General features: G+C 46.0%; 1 protein-coding gene across 5 annotated transcripts in view; it reads right to left on the bottom strand.

Annotated features, from left to right (window-relative positions):
* Positions 1–16293, bottom strand: part of PTPRG (protein tyrosine phosphatase receptor type G) — a 755578-nt gene that overhangs the window by 567723 nt on the left and 171562 nt on the right. For all 5 annotated transcript variants that reach the window (XM_075549956.1, XM_075549955.1, XM_075549953.1 and 2 more), the window contains exon 2: positions 6707–6811. In XM_075549956.1, the coding sequence (XP_075406071.1) occupies positions 6707–6811 (105 nt within the window). The remainder of the gene's footprint in view (positions 1–6706; positions 6812–16293) is intronic.

Here is a 16293-nt window from a genome sequence, read left to right on the forward strand (position 1 = left end):
GTGTTGTGCTTTCTGCTCGCAGTCCAACCTCATAAACCCACGAATGCCACCAGGGATCCTTGGAAGAGCAAACATATGGGTTGATTCTGCCAGGGGAAACCCCAGAAACTTCATAGGAGCAGCAGCATTTAAGCTTGGTTTTGAAAGGTTCACAAGGGTGGAGCATGAAAAATCTGTGGACTCCAGGATCAGAAAGAACTAAAACCGGTCTCTTCTCTGCTGCAGTTGGGTGCCCTCTTCGATTCCAACCCATCGTGACCACATTCGACAAAGTAGAATTGACCCCAAGAGGTCTTCTGGGCTACAACATTACAAGATGATCTGCTAACCACAAGGTAAGCCATTCGAAACAACCAGCTGCGACTGGGCAGGAAGATGAGCCTTTCTACTCCCATACAGTGTTACAGTCGTGAAAAACCCCAGGGGCAGTTTCAGAGGGCAGAGCTAGCAGGTGCTGCTCTAGAGGGCTGTAACGCATCAGGAGCAACTCCATGGCAGTGAATGTTTGAGCTTATAAAAAAAGATACACCAGTCGGAGTAAATATCTCCAGGAGGCGCAGTCTGGTTTGCCTGGGGCACACGGTCAGAAAATTCCAATCGCTACAAAAGGGTTCGGTAAACTAGAAGGTCTGAGAAAGCTCCAGTGAGATGGGCTGACACAACATGGTCATGGCAGTGGTTCAGGACTGAGCAGTGCTTGGCATCTGTTATACATACCATCGTCATGCGTCAGATGATCTGGACTACAATTAACCACAGGGAACATAGGAATCCAAAAAACCAAACAGGAGATGGAGGGATCAAGGTGGGGAAGAACCCGGCCAGACATATGGTGGAGGCAGGCAGTGAAGTGGGCCTAGGCACAATGAATCTCAAGGTGGAGGTGCCTGACAAGAATGACAGGTGTCTGTCCCAAAGGGAAGGTCTCTGAGGAAATAGCTCCCTTGGGAGACTCCGTAGGAGGAAAGGGGCAAACAGTGCAACAATATTAACATTACACCTTGAGATTCTTAACTGCTTCCCATTCTTCTCATAACAAAAGCGGATTTCTGCAAGCATGTATATTTTGCTTTACCCTGTACAGTCATTCTTAAAAATAGGCATGGAAATGTAATTTTAGGAATTTAATTATATCTTAAGTTCACCAGGGGAGCTCGATACTTAACAGCATCCAATAGTGAAACCTTTTATAAATCACCCATTAATTTCTCTGAATTTCAAGGCAGAGCCTCCTTCGCGGGCTCCCAAGCACAGACCTTGGCATGGGTTCGTTTATCCTTCCAACCGTGCACTCCCTTGACAAACATGCACCGACTACATTCGAAATGAAATACTCTGGCACACTGCAGGAGAATCAAGGACGTATAAGCTATTGTCCATGTCCTCAAGGATTCTACATTCAGCTGTGGAGCGGTGACACACACCTACACCCACGTGTGTTACAAAGCAAGATGTTTATAGTCACAGTCTACAGTGGGGTGGCATGCAATGAAGAGGCAAATGGGCAAGGTATATGCCACTATGGCAAGGTATAGGCCAAGAAAGACACCAGGTGCTCACACACATTACCTCTAATCCCTAAAACCACCCAGCAAAGGACAGGCTTTTATCTCCAGTTTCCAGCTGAGCAAGTCACAAAACCCCAGGCAGTGAAAGGCCCTTGGGTGTCCCCTCCATCATCTGTTGCCAAGGCAGGAAGGCCCCTTGGATAATCCAGCTTGACCTTCACCAAGCCCAATGGCCCCCCCTTCTCGCAGGAATTTTGGTTGGGTTGTTTCAGTTTGGGATTTGTCTAACAATGAGAAACGCCTCTTTCTACTGATTCATGAAAGCTCTTTCGACAACGAAATGAATCTAAGGTAGAGATTACTGTGAATGCAGAAAACCAAACGGGATCAATAAAAACAGGGGGAGGGGGAAGCGGTCACAGCCTGCGCTCCTCTGTCAGGAGGAGACGGGGAAGTGCGGGCAGTCTGGTAGAAATGCTTCACATTTCCCCTTGCACGTACTCCACGTTTGTTTCTTGTTTTCCTTTCGGGCACCGATGACCCACCTGCAAGATGTCATTTTCATGTAATATGTTCCGGGCACACTCCAGACTTTATGAGCCGTCATCACCTCAAGCTACACACACAATAATACATCTAAACCCTACAGGACTAATGGGGGGCAGGAGGAGAGCATGTTTTCATATTTCCAGTAAGACACGTGCAGTGATCGTGTTTCTTTCCACGGTGATTCTGGGTGAAATGTGTAAAGAGGTCTTTCCTTTGGTCCCTTACCCCCTAGAGTCTTGCTAAGGGGGTGGGTGTTGATTTAACAATATATAGAGCCATCTAGAAATGACTGAGTGTTGGAGTTATTACTATTAGTAACAATTAACCACCATGATATTGTAAATGAACATTCCATTTGATACCTGTCATGAATGGGTATTTTCACATAAAGAACCAGAGAGGGTACTAATCAGCAGACTGATCACAATGGCGCTGGAGTACTATCTCCCGGTTCCTGAATAAATTCTCTCCTGCTGGTTTTTCTTAAGCAGCGGAGACAGTGAAGCACTGGATGACTAAAGGGGGACCCCAGGGAATGCAGGGAAAGGCACCTCAGAAGGAACACTTGGCAACCTGATCCTAAAGTGTCACATCACTCAAAAGCGCCATGAGCCAACCCCATGCAACGCAACACAAGGGAAATACCCACCTCGTCCTCAGGTGAAGTGACAAGTCCCGCCAACTCCGTAAACATTCCCAGGACAGGCCCTGAGTGGTCAGCTGCTAGCCTCACCGTGGGCAGTGTGAGTCCACCCATAGGTCCCTTGGGAGAAAGCCCCGGGACCTGCTTCTGAGAAATCACCCTGAGGAGCCCAGGTCTCCCTGGGTCACAGTGAGTTTAAACAGACTCATCGGCTCCTGGAACAGGAATTGCCATGACAGGAGGGTTACACGCACACACACGCGCGCGCGCGCACACACACACACACACACACACCCCGAAAACACGGCAATATTAAGTAGTCACTCCTCAGTGACCAGCGTGGGATACCACTCCGCCGACTGGGTCGCAGCTTCAACCAAATCCCACGCTCACAAAGGTGACCCGGGGAACAAGACACAGGAACCCCAACAGAGGCTCTCTGAGCCACTACGCATGTTGACAAAATGACTGGCAGAGGCATTCCAGCTCACAGGCATTGCAAAGGCCAAACAACAAGAGAAAAACAGAAAGAAATAAAACCCTCTTCCAGTTCTCCCAACAGTTCTGTGCACGAGTCAGACCAACATGTGCTGAAAGACCCAGGCAGCATCCATGTGAGCAGGGTCGGCAAACACCGGGTGCCAAGGGCCAGGAAGTCAGAGTGCCAAGCTTCTCGGTCCTGGCGTCTCTGCTGTGACTGCTCAGGTGGACCCTGCAGCCCAGAAGCAGCATTCCCAGGAAGCCGAGAAGCGATGCAGCGATGCTCCAATAAAACTTTACAAAATGCCGTGGTGGGCTTAGTGTGGCAGTCTCTGGAGCCTAGAGCAGTGCCCATGACCCTCGCTCCCAAGTTCCAAATGGGGGCTTTTAGGATCGACCTTGTTTAGTTCTTAATATGTCCTACTCATCACCCATGGTCCAGTGTGGCCCCAGCAACGGCAGCCATAGTACTAACTGTAGGATCACTGGCAAGTCAAGCTGCGGATTGGCTTGCAGAGATTAAACTTTGCACACCCCTCATCTCATTTCACATTCTCTAACAACCCTAGCAGGGAGGTGATACTAATTATTCCCACATCGCAGATGAGACAACTAAGGCTCAGAGCAATGAAAGGTCTTATCACTTGTGGTAAAGCTTGGATCCGAAATAAGGTCTATTTCCATAATCCCAAAGTGCATGCTTTCACACACCACATATGCCAAGTACCCATGCCATTCTCGTAAAAGGAACTAAAATAAACCCATTCAATTCAGAGGTAGGAGATTAAAATGTAGACCAGCAACCTAACGCTTTCAGGAACCCGCCCATCTTTGCTCAGTATAAAAATGCTTCCAGCAGCGAAAAATCAGCCATTCTTTCAGAAGCCCTACTCCTCAAGAAGCATTTATACTTGTGGGGTGTATCTACTGTGTAACTACCAGGGCCTGATGCTGCTGGGGGCTAGGCACTGCACTGCTAAGCATAAGGTCTGCGGTTCAAACCCACCAGGCATTCACTCATTAGGGGAAAAGATGCGGATGCGTGCTCCCAAAGACAGTCTTGCAAACCACACGTGGGGTGATTATGAGCCAGTTTTCTATTTTGTTTTGTGCTGCTTCTATCATCATAGTCCCACATCTGATTTACTTTGATTTGATGTAACTGGTCTGAAGAGCTGAAAATAACAGCAACCACGCTCACTGCTTCCTGACTTTGTGTTGTCTCTGAGTCCAATGTCAATGGTGTCTCTGTTGAACCGGTGTTGTGGTGTCATAGCTTCACTACTGGTGCTGTGGAATTTTCAGGAAGAAATATTCCAAGCATGGGGATCATATGCCACCCCTTGGAACCTGTCTCATTCATTTCTTCGTTTACTCTTATTTTTTCTGTTATGCCTAGCAAGTGGCATCATTGGCTCTTCCAAGCCAGTCCATATCTTTCCGATTCCCCCGATAACCAAATGTGCTGCTGTCAAGTCATCCTGACACTAAGCAAGGCAATACAACAGAGTGGAACTGTCCCAGGAACTGCCACCTCTTTCACGTGGGGCAGGTTGGGACCCGTGACCTTCCCATTAGCAGTGGAGCAACTTTATCACTGGGCTAATCGGGTTCTTTGTCCTCCTGAGGGAATCCTGAAACGACCAGGCTTAGTGGAATCCAGCCAATGACTCCAGTATTGTCTATGGCTACTTTATACGACAATGATGAAACTGAGTAGTTGCAACAGGTCATATTGCTTGGGTCGCCTAAGATATTTATACTCTGACCCATTACAACAAAAGGCTACCAGTCACAGAAACAGAACTATTCACCCTTCCACTAATAGGAACCCAGGCAAGACACAACACATCCCACAAATTCACACAGGAGACGCCTTGAGTCCAGAGCAGGACATCAACTTTCATCCATCCCTAGGACGATGGCGGTAGGTGCATGGCGGGAGTGTCACCAAGCATGTGGGACAAGGGCACTGAGAGATTATGGGAGTCTTCTGTGCACTTTGTGAAGCCTGCTCGTACAGTACACTCTTAACTAGGTAATGGACAAAGTTTCAGGTCTTTCCATCTTTCACTGCCACTTGCAAGTGCAAATGCTGATGGGGCATAATTTCCAATTTCCTGACTAACAGCATGATTATTCTAAATTGATGAACTGTAAATAGCAGGCCACTCGATGCCTCCTCCTAACCGTTATCGGAGCCACAGAGTACAAAATGACAAATTTTCTTTGGGTTTCTTGGCAAGAAGCTGCATATGTGTAATTTTGGCCTTCATCTCCCAATTTCCTCCATTTATCAGCAATAGTGACAAAAAGGCTCTAATTAGATAATTCTAATGAGAAGGAGCTGGTTGTGATAGAAGACTTCAGAATCACTATCTGTTCCTTGCAAAACAAAACAGATAGGCTATTCTCCCAGTAGGGGCAGGAGATTTATCAATAGACAAAAGGATGCAAAAAGCCAATAGATAAGGTGTAATTAAAGATCAGGCCTATAAATTTTACACTGACATATATTTAACAGGATTTGCAGGTGGAGAATCAGGATTTAAAACCTGAGCATCGTTATGAAAATGATATCTTTCAGTTCTGTATGCAACAATATTTCATAACACGAAGATTTATTATGAAGACTAATACTCCATGCCTCCAAGCTGATCTATACAAAGACTGTGAATTATTCAGTGCCAACGAAATTTCCAAAGTGGCCTGTTTTCCTGGAGCATGCTCTGTCATTAACTAGAACACATTCCCCACATATGCTTGAGCCTCAGCCTCCCTTTGACAAATGCCAGCCCATCGATCATACTTTTGTCATTGGGACTAATGTTAGAAGTATAACTCAGAAATTATATATTTTTGTCTGCCTTTATTTTGAGGCAATTAAAAATTACAGGGAAAGTATTCCCGGTATATATTCAACACAGCAATCACTGAAAGGGGATCAGTCTTTATCAGCTCAAAGGCTAAAAGTAAAACTAAATATGAAAAACACTCGCAGAAGAGCATAGAGGACAGAGAAAGAATATGTTCAAGCAACAGGCTCTGACTTGAAAATAAAGTTGCATTTCTTGAATGGCATAACAGGCCACCGGGGCATAACAAGCCACGGTGCCCACGAAGCCTCGACAATGTAGCAGCCTTTTAGCTCCTCCAGGCCACCCAGATAGATACACGTCTAGTGTTGCTCTCTGAAATCACAGCAACCAAAAGGAGAGGAAAGAACAGCAAGCACCGTGTCTTTTGGAAAATCACAAGTTTGGAATAATAACTCATTAACCAGGAAGTTCAGCTATAAATGCGAATGAAGGGGGAAACACAGGTTGAGAAAACAGGTGGGAGGGATAAATTAAGGACCTTATAACCTTGAGGAAAAAACACGGTTGACTACTTCAACTTTTAGTGAACTACAAAAGGTTTGAACAAATAGAACTGAGGCATAAAAGTGATTAGGAGAGAGCTTTGTCATGAGTTTAATGAGATGTGAAGGGGCCTGTGTGAGCCAGACCAGAACAATGCGACTCACCGGAGTAGGCCCAGTACGGGTCGCCAGAAGCCTTGCGTCGGCGGATCTGCACTGAGCTGCCGTGTCTGCTTTCCTGCAGGGTCCCAACGTAGCCTTCGGTCAAAGCTGGAAGAAACAGAGATCCACAGTGAGTCAGAGTCATGCCCCGCCGAAGCACGTGGTTGATGCCCATGGCTGGAGGTAAGCGTCCCCCCACAGAGCACCTCAGAAGAAAGGCAGGAGACCTACTTCACCCAAAAAATGAACCCGGAAAACTACAGGAAGCACAGTTCTACCTGGGTACTCATCGAGTGACCAGGAGTAGCAGTCACCTTGAAGGCAAAACTGGCTTGGATGACTTCATGACAACACACACCTTGACACTTTGGGGATGCTGCACACAATCTCCTCATTTTCTTTTAAAACAACAATCAACTCAAGGAAGCCCCAGATAAAGTAGCATAATTAGTATTCATATTAAATAATCAATAAGCCTTCACTGTGTTCAAGGAGTTGGTACATTTACCAGACAGCACCTTCTGTGAACAGTAGAACACGGCTCAAGCAGTAGACTGAATGTTCAAGGTCACCCTGCAGACAGCAAGCAGAAGCTTCCACAGAGGAAAAGACTATAACTTGTCCCAGGTCACAGAATTAAGAACAGAGGTTGAACCTGCCTTTTTGGTCCCATCAATAGGGGCAAGCTTAAGTCCATTGAAGCATCTGCCCAGGGTGCACAAGAGCCCTCTGGCCTCAGTAGGCTACTCCACGACCTCTCCAGATGAAAGAAGTGGGGCTCAGCGTTGCTCAGTCACCAGTTCAGGTCACACAGGCAAGTGTGCAGCAGACCAGGGCATAGAAACGTGAGGTCCCTGCATCAAGGTCAAGGTCTTCGTGATCAAACACTGTTCATGCAGCACCATCTATTGCCTGGGAGAAGCCCCATTGGGGACACTGGTCCACCAGTCTCCCGTCACACCCGATATGGAACAAAAACTCCCCCAAGCCAACAATGCTCAGAAAACAAAGACTGCCTAATGCTGTGTTTTTTATAAATGGAAAATTAATCCAGTCGGCCAAATGAAAGCAAAAATATTCTGCCATAGTATTGAGAGGTCCCCTCTCCCAGCCAGTTCATGGCAGCAGATCCACTTTGTGCTGAGACCATACTTGAAGGCACTCATTTGGGGGGGGGGCGGCGGGGGGAGAGGCCACAGGGGCCTGGAATCCAAAATTAATTGAAATTGCACCTTGAACACTACATCCCAGCTGATTGTGTCAATAGCCCTATGCCCCCAAACAAAATCAAGCTGTTTGTAAAAAGCAAAGAAAATGGGGGCTGGCCGAGGTGACTGTATATTCAATGTGAGATGAAGATAATGCTGTGAAAACATAATACCAACTGAACATCCCCCAGTCCAAATTAATCAATGAGGTGATGGTGATGGCGATGACAACATAAAAGGCACCACCACGCCCCTGACTGGCCTTGTGGGCAATGAGACACTCGAGAAGAAAACTGTTAAAACTTGAAATATTCTATGTTGACACTTCAACGGCAAAGATGGGCTGTAAGAGAAACGCTTTGCAGAGAAAACAGCGATGACTCCAGAGAGGAGTCCAATAGAAGGAAATGAGGCTCTCTCTCAGAGCGCCCAAAGGTGGGTGTTGAGTTATGTTGCTTCAGTTCCCACTCACTGTGGCCCTCCAGCATGGAGGAGGCCTGCCTCACAGGGCTTCTTTTTAAATAACAAAAGGGAGGACTTTACCTTGTCCACAGGTGGCTCAGTGGATTTGTATCCAGAGACTGAGCCCTGCTCTCCCTAGACTGTAACCTTTGTGGGACCAGGCAGCTAAGTCATTCTCTTCCAAGTGACTGGTGGGTTAGAAATGCTGATCTTTCAGTTAGCAGCTGAGCATTTCACCACTGTACTACCACGGGACCGAATACCGTATATACTCAAGTATAAGCCGACCCGACTATAAGCCAGGGCACCTAATTTTACCACAGAAACGGCATTTAAAAATGTGCTGAAAAACTCGGCTTATACTCAAGTAGATACGGTATATATATCTCAAGAGTAAATATAGATCTAGTCATTGGTTCTGAATGACAAAGTAAAAAAGAAGGTTTGGTACCATCCAATCCTCAATTTTGGTGTTGGGAAATCCAGAGCCCAAAGAAGTGAACCAGCCAAATCATCTAGGGACCAAAAAACAAAACTGTCCAATGTCTGAGCACCTAATTTAGGAGGCTCTGCAAGTGGTACAAATGGCTAAGGGTTCAATTCCTAACTGGAAGGTTGGTGGCCTGGATTCTGGCAGGGGTGCCTCTGAATGGAGGCCGGGCAATCTGCATCTGAAAGGCCACCTCCCTAAGGGGACAGCTCTACTCTGCAGACAGGTAGGTGGTCACCAAGAGACAGAATCCATTTGATGGTAAGTGGTTTGGTTTTGGGTTTGTGTCCTCACCCTGCTTCCCCTCCACCAAACCACAGCCGATAGATGCCCAATACATTGATTTACTTCGGTATCTATTTACTAGGCAGCTGGGGTTAAAAAAGACAAAACCAAACCCACAGCCACTGAGTCGATTCCCACTCAAAGGGACCGGAGACTTCCTCCTGATCCTATGGGTAGGGACTCAGCACCAAGCTGACACACCACCTGCTATGAGTGTGTGAAGTCCAAGTAAGTATTTCCCAAGCATTCAAGACAATGGAGAAAACGGTTTTTTGACCATGAGAATACTACATGTGGGTTCTAGTAGTGTGTGGGGGGTCAGCTTCAGTGTTTTGGGGGAAAAAAAGAAGCTAAAAACACAAACCTCAAATGATTCTTAGGACGTCAACACAAACACAGTACCTAATTCACATAGCTATTTTAGAGAAACTCTATTATAGAAGACAAACAACTGTCTATCCGACGTTCCCAAGCTTTCTTTGGCCGGTAGCCCACTTTCTGGGGTGAGGGGCAGGATTTTTACTCCGTTCCCAGCCCGCTGGCAAAAAAAAAAAAAAAGTTATGTGCTATATAGTCCATCCATAATGCAGAATAAATTATAGGTTCCCACATTTTCAGTCCGCCTAACCAGGGTGTGGGTATCATCCACTTTGGAAAACACGGATTTAGATAAATCAGCCAAGTATTTTTACTTTGGTACTATGCTCTTTCGAAGAATGTGAGGCAGTTTGAGAAAGCAAGCACCACTTCAAAAATCAGGTGAGAGCTCTGCTTTAAGGTAATTCAGTAATTGCTCTAATTGTTCCTCAAGACAATGCCGTATGAAATCCCTCAGGACCACGATTGTTTATCTGTTCGGTTGGGGCCCTTTTCCTCAGACAATGTTGATAAGATTGGGTGTAAAGTCTTCAGAGGGCCTTGCAGTTTCAGCTCTAGAGGATTAAACACTGGGCTGCTCTCCACTGTGAAAGATGGGGCTCCCCGCTCCTATAGAGACTGAGCCTCAGAAACCCATGGGGGCAGGTCTAGCCTGTCTATGGGGTCAATGCGAGTTGAAATGGGCTGGAAGGCAGGGTGTGTGGATTTTGAGGAGAAATCTTACCCTGGTGGCAAATCATATATTAAATAAACTTCCACCCTTGCCTATTATTAGCCTGAGATGCTACGTTTAATTCTTTCAACCTTCGCCTGCTTGAAATGTATAGATACAACTTATACCCGGGACCCCATCCACCGAGACTCTTACTTCATTGGTCTGAAAGAGTTACAAATCCAAAAGCCACACTCAGTGTCAGAGTCAATGCTGCCTCTTAGCAACCGTACAGGACAGGGCAGAACTGCCCCTTCTTCGGGTTTCTGACCGTTCAAATCTTGACATCATCACACAGTCGTATCTTCTTTCCATGAGTGGCTGTCTGTCTACCCATGTGCCTGGTGGGTTTGAACTGCTGACCCATACACCCCCAGAGTCCCTGAAACCCAGACATCACTAAAGATAACTAAATAAAATAATAATAGTCCCGGAGGCTTTGGTAGACCAGCGGTAGGAATCATGAAACTTCATGGTGAGCTAAAGCTAAGGTTCCACTCAACTTTGACATTTTCAACTGTTGCCCTCAGAGCTTGAGACAGGACAGGCTACGTCTAAACGCTGATAACAGCCAGAATGGGCAGAAACCACACCGGGCTGGTGTCACCTTCAGAGTTTACACCAGGAAACCTCAGGTGAGCCGGAGCAGAGCTCTAACCTGAAAGTTACCACCCAACAAACGACTGAGGGCCACGCAATCAAGAAGGCAGGTGGCTTTCTGGCGCGTACTCATTTCTCTGCCCCTTCTCCTTCACTTTGGAAGATGCTTCTAGAATAGCAACCCCCACTACAAATTTTGTGTGTTTCTCAGAAGATGAGAAAACTCCTCACTGGCGTGACTCGGTGCCAACTCACAGCACCCTTTAGAATAGGGTAGAGCTGCCCCTGGGGGTTTCTGAAACTGTAACTCGTTACAGAAGTAGAAAGCCTCATCTTTCTCCCACGGAGCAGTGAGTGGTTTCAAACCGTTGACCTTGAGGGTCGCAGTCCAACGCATAACTACTATGCCACCAGGGCTCCTTCTCCTTGAAAACAAGGATGCTTTTTACTTCCCAGGGACTTTGAAATCATCCGAGTAGTGTGCAGGAGAATGACATAAGCTACCCGTGGCTTCAGTGGTGGCAGCTGTGTTACCTATCCTGCCAGGAAAGCAAAGGGAGAGAGAATCCAGAGCTCCATCGGGTAAGTGATCATTTCCAAGTCCTTAGAAGGCAATCCCAGTCCCACCAGTCTTTACCTGGACCATCAAGTTAATTCCCACTCACAGACAGGAAGGCCATGCAACAGAGGGGTTGGAGACTGTTATGTGAGCAGACCACCAGGCCTTTGCCCCTGGGGAGGGGCTGGTCGCTTCCCACTGCAGACCTGGATGTTGAGAGCCAGCCACCCACCCATGGCGCCGCCAAGGCCTCGCAGAATAAATCTTAGTCACTGATTCGCAGAACCTACTTTTGACAGCCTCCAGACCCACAACACTACTACCTAAAATGCAAATATACAAATAGATATCCAATACAAGAAACAGGAGATGAAAAAGCAACACCACCCCCAAGCAGCACTGCAAAGCAATAGAATCTGTAACCCACGAACACATGCCTTTCCAACCATCTAGATGCATGACTGTGTGGGACAAAGGAGGCCACGAGAGTAGCAAGACCAGCTGTCTAAAGGGAGTGGATTGTACTCAGCAAGGTGAGAGGAATGGAAAACATGCCTCCCAAGGATGTGCTGTTAGTGCTCAGGAATGAAGAGAACATGTGTCCTCCAATGTTGTGTGCCATAGAGTGTATTTTCAATAAACAGTGAGGGGATGGATGTGTGTGTATATATACATACATACATACACATGACAGAAAGATGAGGCGGTCTACTAAATTCTGGAGGGGGAAGAGGGTAAGGTAGGATGTGTGTGTGTGTGTGTGTATGGTTTGAAACACCCCATCATCAAAAGCACTACCTTCTCCTCTATGGGACCACCCATCAGGAAGAGCAAACACCGAAAACATACAAGGGAATGATCCTGACTGAGTGAGTGCCTACAGAGCAGTGCTTTAGGGGAGTGATAACTCAGAAATGGGCAGTCAGAAGTCTATCACTCTGGCACAAAACACACACACACACACACACACACACACTTAACTACTCATTAAAGGTGTATATATATGTAACTACTCGTTAAAGGTGATGCGTGAATTTGGATTTTTCCTTTTTTTATTCCGTCTCAATCCGTAATGTGGGATTTCTTTTCTCTCCACAGCAGGTAATCACGAGTTGCTGGTACTTGCTTAATATAAAACACAATAAACAATACTGTTTGAAGTCCCCTCATCAAATGTATTTTTTAAAACTTGAAAAATTATCATTTCAATAGAAAGGCAACAATGTCTGTAAAGTATAGTAAGAAATTTGAATTCTTTGCCACGGGAAGCAGAGGTTTGGAAGTCGATACAATCTGTGATCCCCAAGCAAAGACACAGCGTCAGCACACCAAATTCAATCAGTGTTGAAGCGCTTGTACTCTGCTCAGCTCCCACAGCCAACCAGGGGCGGCGTGGCAATGATATGGTGTGGCTATGAATCACGCTATTGATTCTCAATCTCTTCTGTGCAGAAAATCATATTATGCAAATGCATGCCTTTACGGATCCTTACCTTAATGTGAAATTGCATACTTGCTTATGTCAGCAACTCAATTATACAATTAAAAATGGAGCATGCTTACGAAAATATGTGGTTTCACTCTTCAGAATAGACACTACGTATCAATCTGCCCCGGACATTGTGTGAATAAAAAGAAGGGCACGTTAGCAGGGTACAAACACATCCACAGTCCACCAGGTTCTATCGTGGTAAGCCCACTGTGGCCGATAGAGACCCAGCCGTCTGTCAGCAGAACGCGCAGGCTGGCTTACGGCTGCATTCAGAGTTCCCGAAACCCCTGTGTGTGCAAAAGATTAATGTCTCGGCTGCTAACTGAAAGGTTGGAGGTTCAAGTCCACTCAGAGGCACCTCAGGAAACAGGCCTATGATCAGCTTCCAAAAAATCCAGCCACTGAACACCCTACAGAGTGCCATTCTTCGCTGGTACATAGAGGGTCGTCGTGAGTAGGAATCAAATCAGCAGGAACTGGTGGACTGCTTCGTCCTTCAAGGAGTCAGGATCACAAGCATGCAGCCTCGCAGAGGCAGCCATGGGGACAGTCGGTACTCTGGCACCGGGACTCACTCCTGAAAGAAGTCTCCTCTGGGCAATTTTCATTCATCCCCTTCCCACGCCCCATCTCTTTGCTATAGTCACAAAACTGGGCACGACGCTTGTCAAATGTGGGCAGTCTTCAAGGGCTGGACAGCAGGGTTTAACAAAGTGGCCAGCCACTCTTACCACCCAGGAGAAGTTGAGTCTCTCAATTTTGACAAGATAAAAGTGCAGATTTCAAAGCCAGCAGCATTAACTAGCCAATGATGCTTGCGGCTCACTCAGCAGGAGAAATCTTAAGTCGAGCTGGTTGCTATGCTGAAAGCGCAATGAGTGACAGGTATTTTCATCGGGGAGTATTCAGAAACTCCATCACCTTTCAGAACCTCCACGGCTCTACCTTATTTCCAGCCTGAAGCAAAAAGAGATAAAAATGTTTGCAGACTCAAAGGCCTATTCCTTCCGCACGAAAATATCCTGGGAGCTACCTACCATGGGAAAAGGCAACAAAATTGTTTCCGATATGCAAGGCCACTGGACAGCGCTTAGAACAACAAATGCTTTTATTCTGGGAATATAAAAACAGATGTGCATCCCATCCGCCTGGCTGTATTTCAGGAGGATTCTATGTAATCCCATGTTTCATAGAAATCTTGACATTAGGAGAGGAAATCAAAGACTTGAAAGCTGCTTTGTCTTCCTACTAATTCACAGGCTGCACATTTTCCTGAAAAAGTCCCCAACCCATCTAACCTTAACATCATGAATGCCTTGTCTTAGGTCATCGGTTTGAGAGAAGAGAGGAGCAGGCTGAGTCTACACAGGCCAGGCCGTTACATGTTGATGGAGAACATGGTTCTTCTTGAACTGCAAATGCAAGAATAGAAATCACAGAGACCTGCTAACGCCTGCGTTTGCCACAGGTGGTGCCTTTACAAATCCATTTGTGTACCTGGAAATGAATGGAAAGTCTGAAGTGCCCAACGAGAAAGACCGCGTTTATAAATAACCTCTGTATTCCTCCACAAGGCTGCTTGATGTTATCCTGAACCCAGGGTACCTGTAGCATGAGGCTACCCGGAAGTTCTATCTACAGCCAAGACAGGCCCACATCTTGGCATCCCAAACTGTGAAGGCCCCTGACAATACATCCACGTAACTGAGCATTCTAGGTCATTCCAAAGAACAGCAGCCTGGGAGAAGAGGTCAGCTTCTACCCAAAATGGAAAACATAAGAACAAAGAAATTCTGACTCCCCGGTGCCAAAATGGAAATGACTTAGAATGATGGCTGGATGGCTTGCTTATAAGGAGCCCAACTTCTCTGCCAGAGTGACTGCCAAAAATAAGCCCTCTAAAAATAAGCAGTAGGCGCTCACATTTTCAAATCCAGAACATAGACCTCTAGGATGACAGGCACGCAGTTAAGCAGGCTGTTTGTATCTATTATAACCGCTCACACAACAAACAAATTAAAGATCCCTCAAGGATGGTGAAATCTCCATCAAGCACAATTTTCTCTAAATCTTAAAGAGCATTTAAGAACATTAAATCCCACACAATAGTCTAAAATGAATAAATCTTTATCTTTTTTTGGTGGCTACAATGGGCAAACGTATCAAATTATAGTTAAAGTAATTAAATATTTCAATCAGCCTCACATTTCCTTTGTGCCTGTATTTCAATTAATTGTGGTAAATAGTACTTGGTGAATGTCCCAATGGGTAGAATCAAGAAGTGTGGTCCTTTGTGAGGACAGCATCACAAACAGTGTGTCAAGTTGTTTGTGATGCTGAGCTAACCTCAAATACAATGGAGTATATTGCAGAAGATTGCCTACTTTTTCATATTCAAATGTACTTATTGTCCAACCAAGCCCCCCTCCAAAAAAAGAAACCTATAATCTAAAATGATAAAAAGACCTAATATGGAGCTTTTGTGTTAGTTTTGTTTAGTGGAATAGATCGCTAAAACACACAGGCAATTCGTGGGGAAAGGTGAATACACAGCCATGTCACATCCTGGTGGCGAGAGGTAACAGAACAATCCTGTATAAATGAGTGACATCAGGGGGAGAAGCAAGATACGTTTTCTCCCCTCATTTTGGACAAATTAACATCAATTTCAAAAGGCTGGATTTTTTTCCCTGAAATCAAACAGGACTAAAAGAGATGGAAAATTACAGCCAGGCCTCCACCATTAATTGTGTCATAGTTTAAATACTTCAAACCCGAAAATGCACGTTTTTCAACAGGTCGGGAACAAAAGGCACACTTAGAAAACGGGTGTGTGATGGGGCTCCCTAAACGCCTGTGATGAACTCTGAAAAACTCCACAATGCTGCTCGCTTCCTCGGGGACATTGTCCCCAAACTGAGCTCGGATCCCGGCTTCAAATGTTTTCCAACAGCAGACAGAAAAGAAGTCAACCAACCACCCATTCTACTTTGAATACGATTCAGTTCTCCAAGAATCAAGTCGTTTCCTTCCATCCTATTACCAGGCAACGAGGCTTAATTATGGGTGGCAATGCCAAACTGCACAAAATCTGAGCGCCTCCCATTTGCAACTATGACATGTCTGTGAGCCCTGAACGTCCAACCCAAGCCAAACACCAAGCCCTGTGCCAACCACCTGATTTGACCTCATGGTGACCTCAGGGTGATGCCATGTGGTGCAGAGTGGAACTACCCTCGGGTAGGGGTGCCCAGACTGGGGGCATCATGACAAATACAAGCATCCACCCAGATGTTTTGTTCCATTCACTGTGTTTGCATACATGTGTGTGTGTGAGTGTGTGTAGGTAAGCACACACATTTGTGTAATTAGCTGTCTTTATTGTTGTTGTTGTTACCGAAAGA

Source organism: Tenrec ecaudatus, chromosome 5 (genome assembly GCF_050624435.1).
Source record: "Tenrec ecaudatus isolate mTenEca1 chromosome 5, mTenEca1.hap1, whole genome shotgun sequence".
In the NCBI taxonomy this organism is placed as follows: domain Eukaryota; kingdom Metazoa; phylum Chordata; class Mammalia; order Afrosoricida; family Tenrecidae; genus Tenrec; species Tenrec ecaudatus.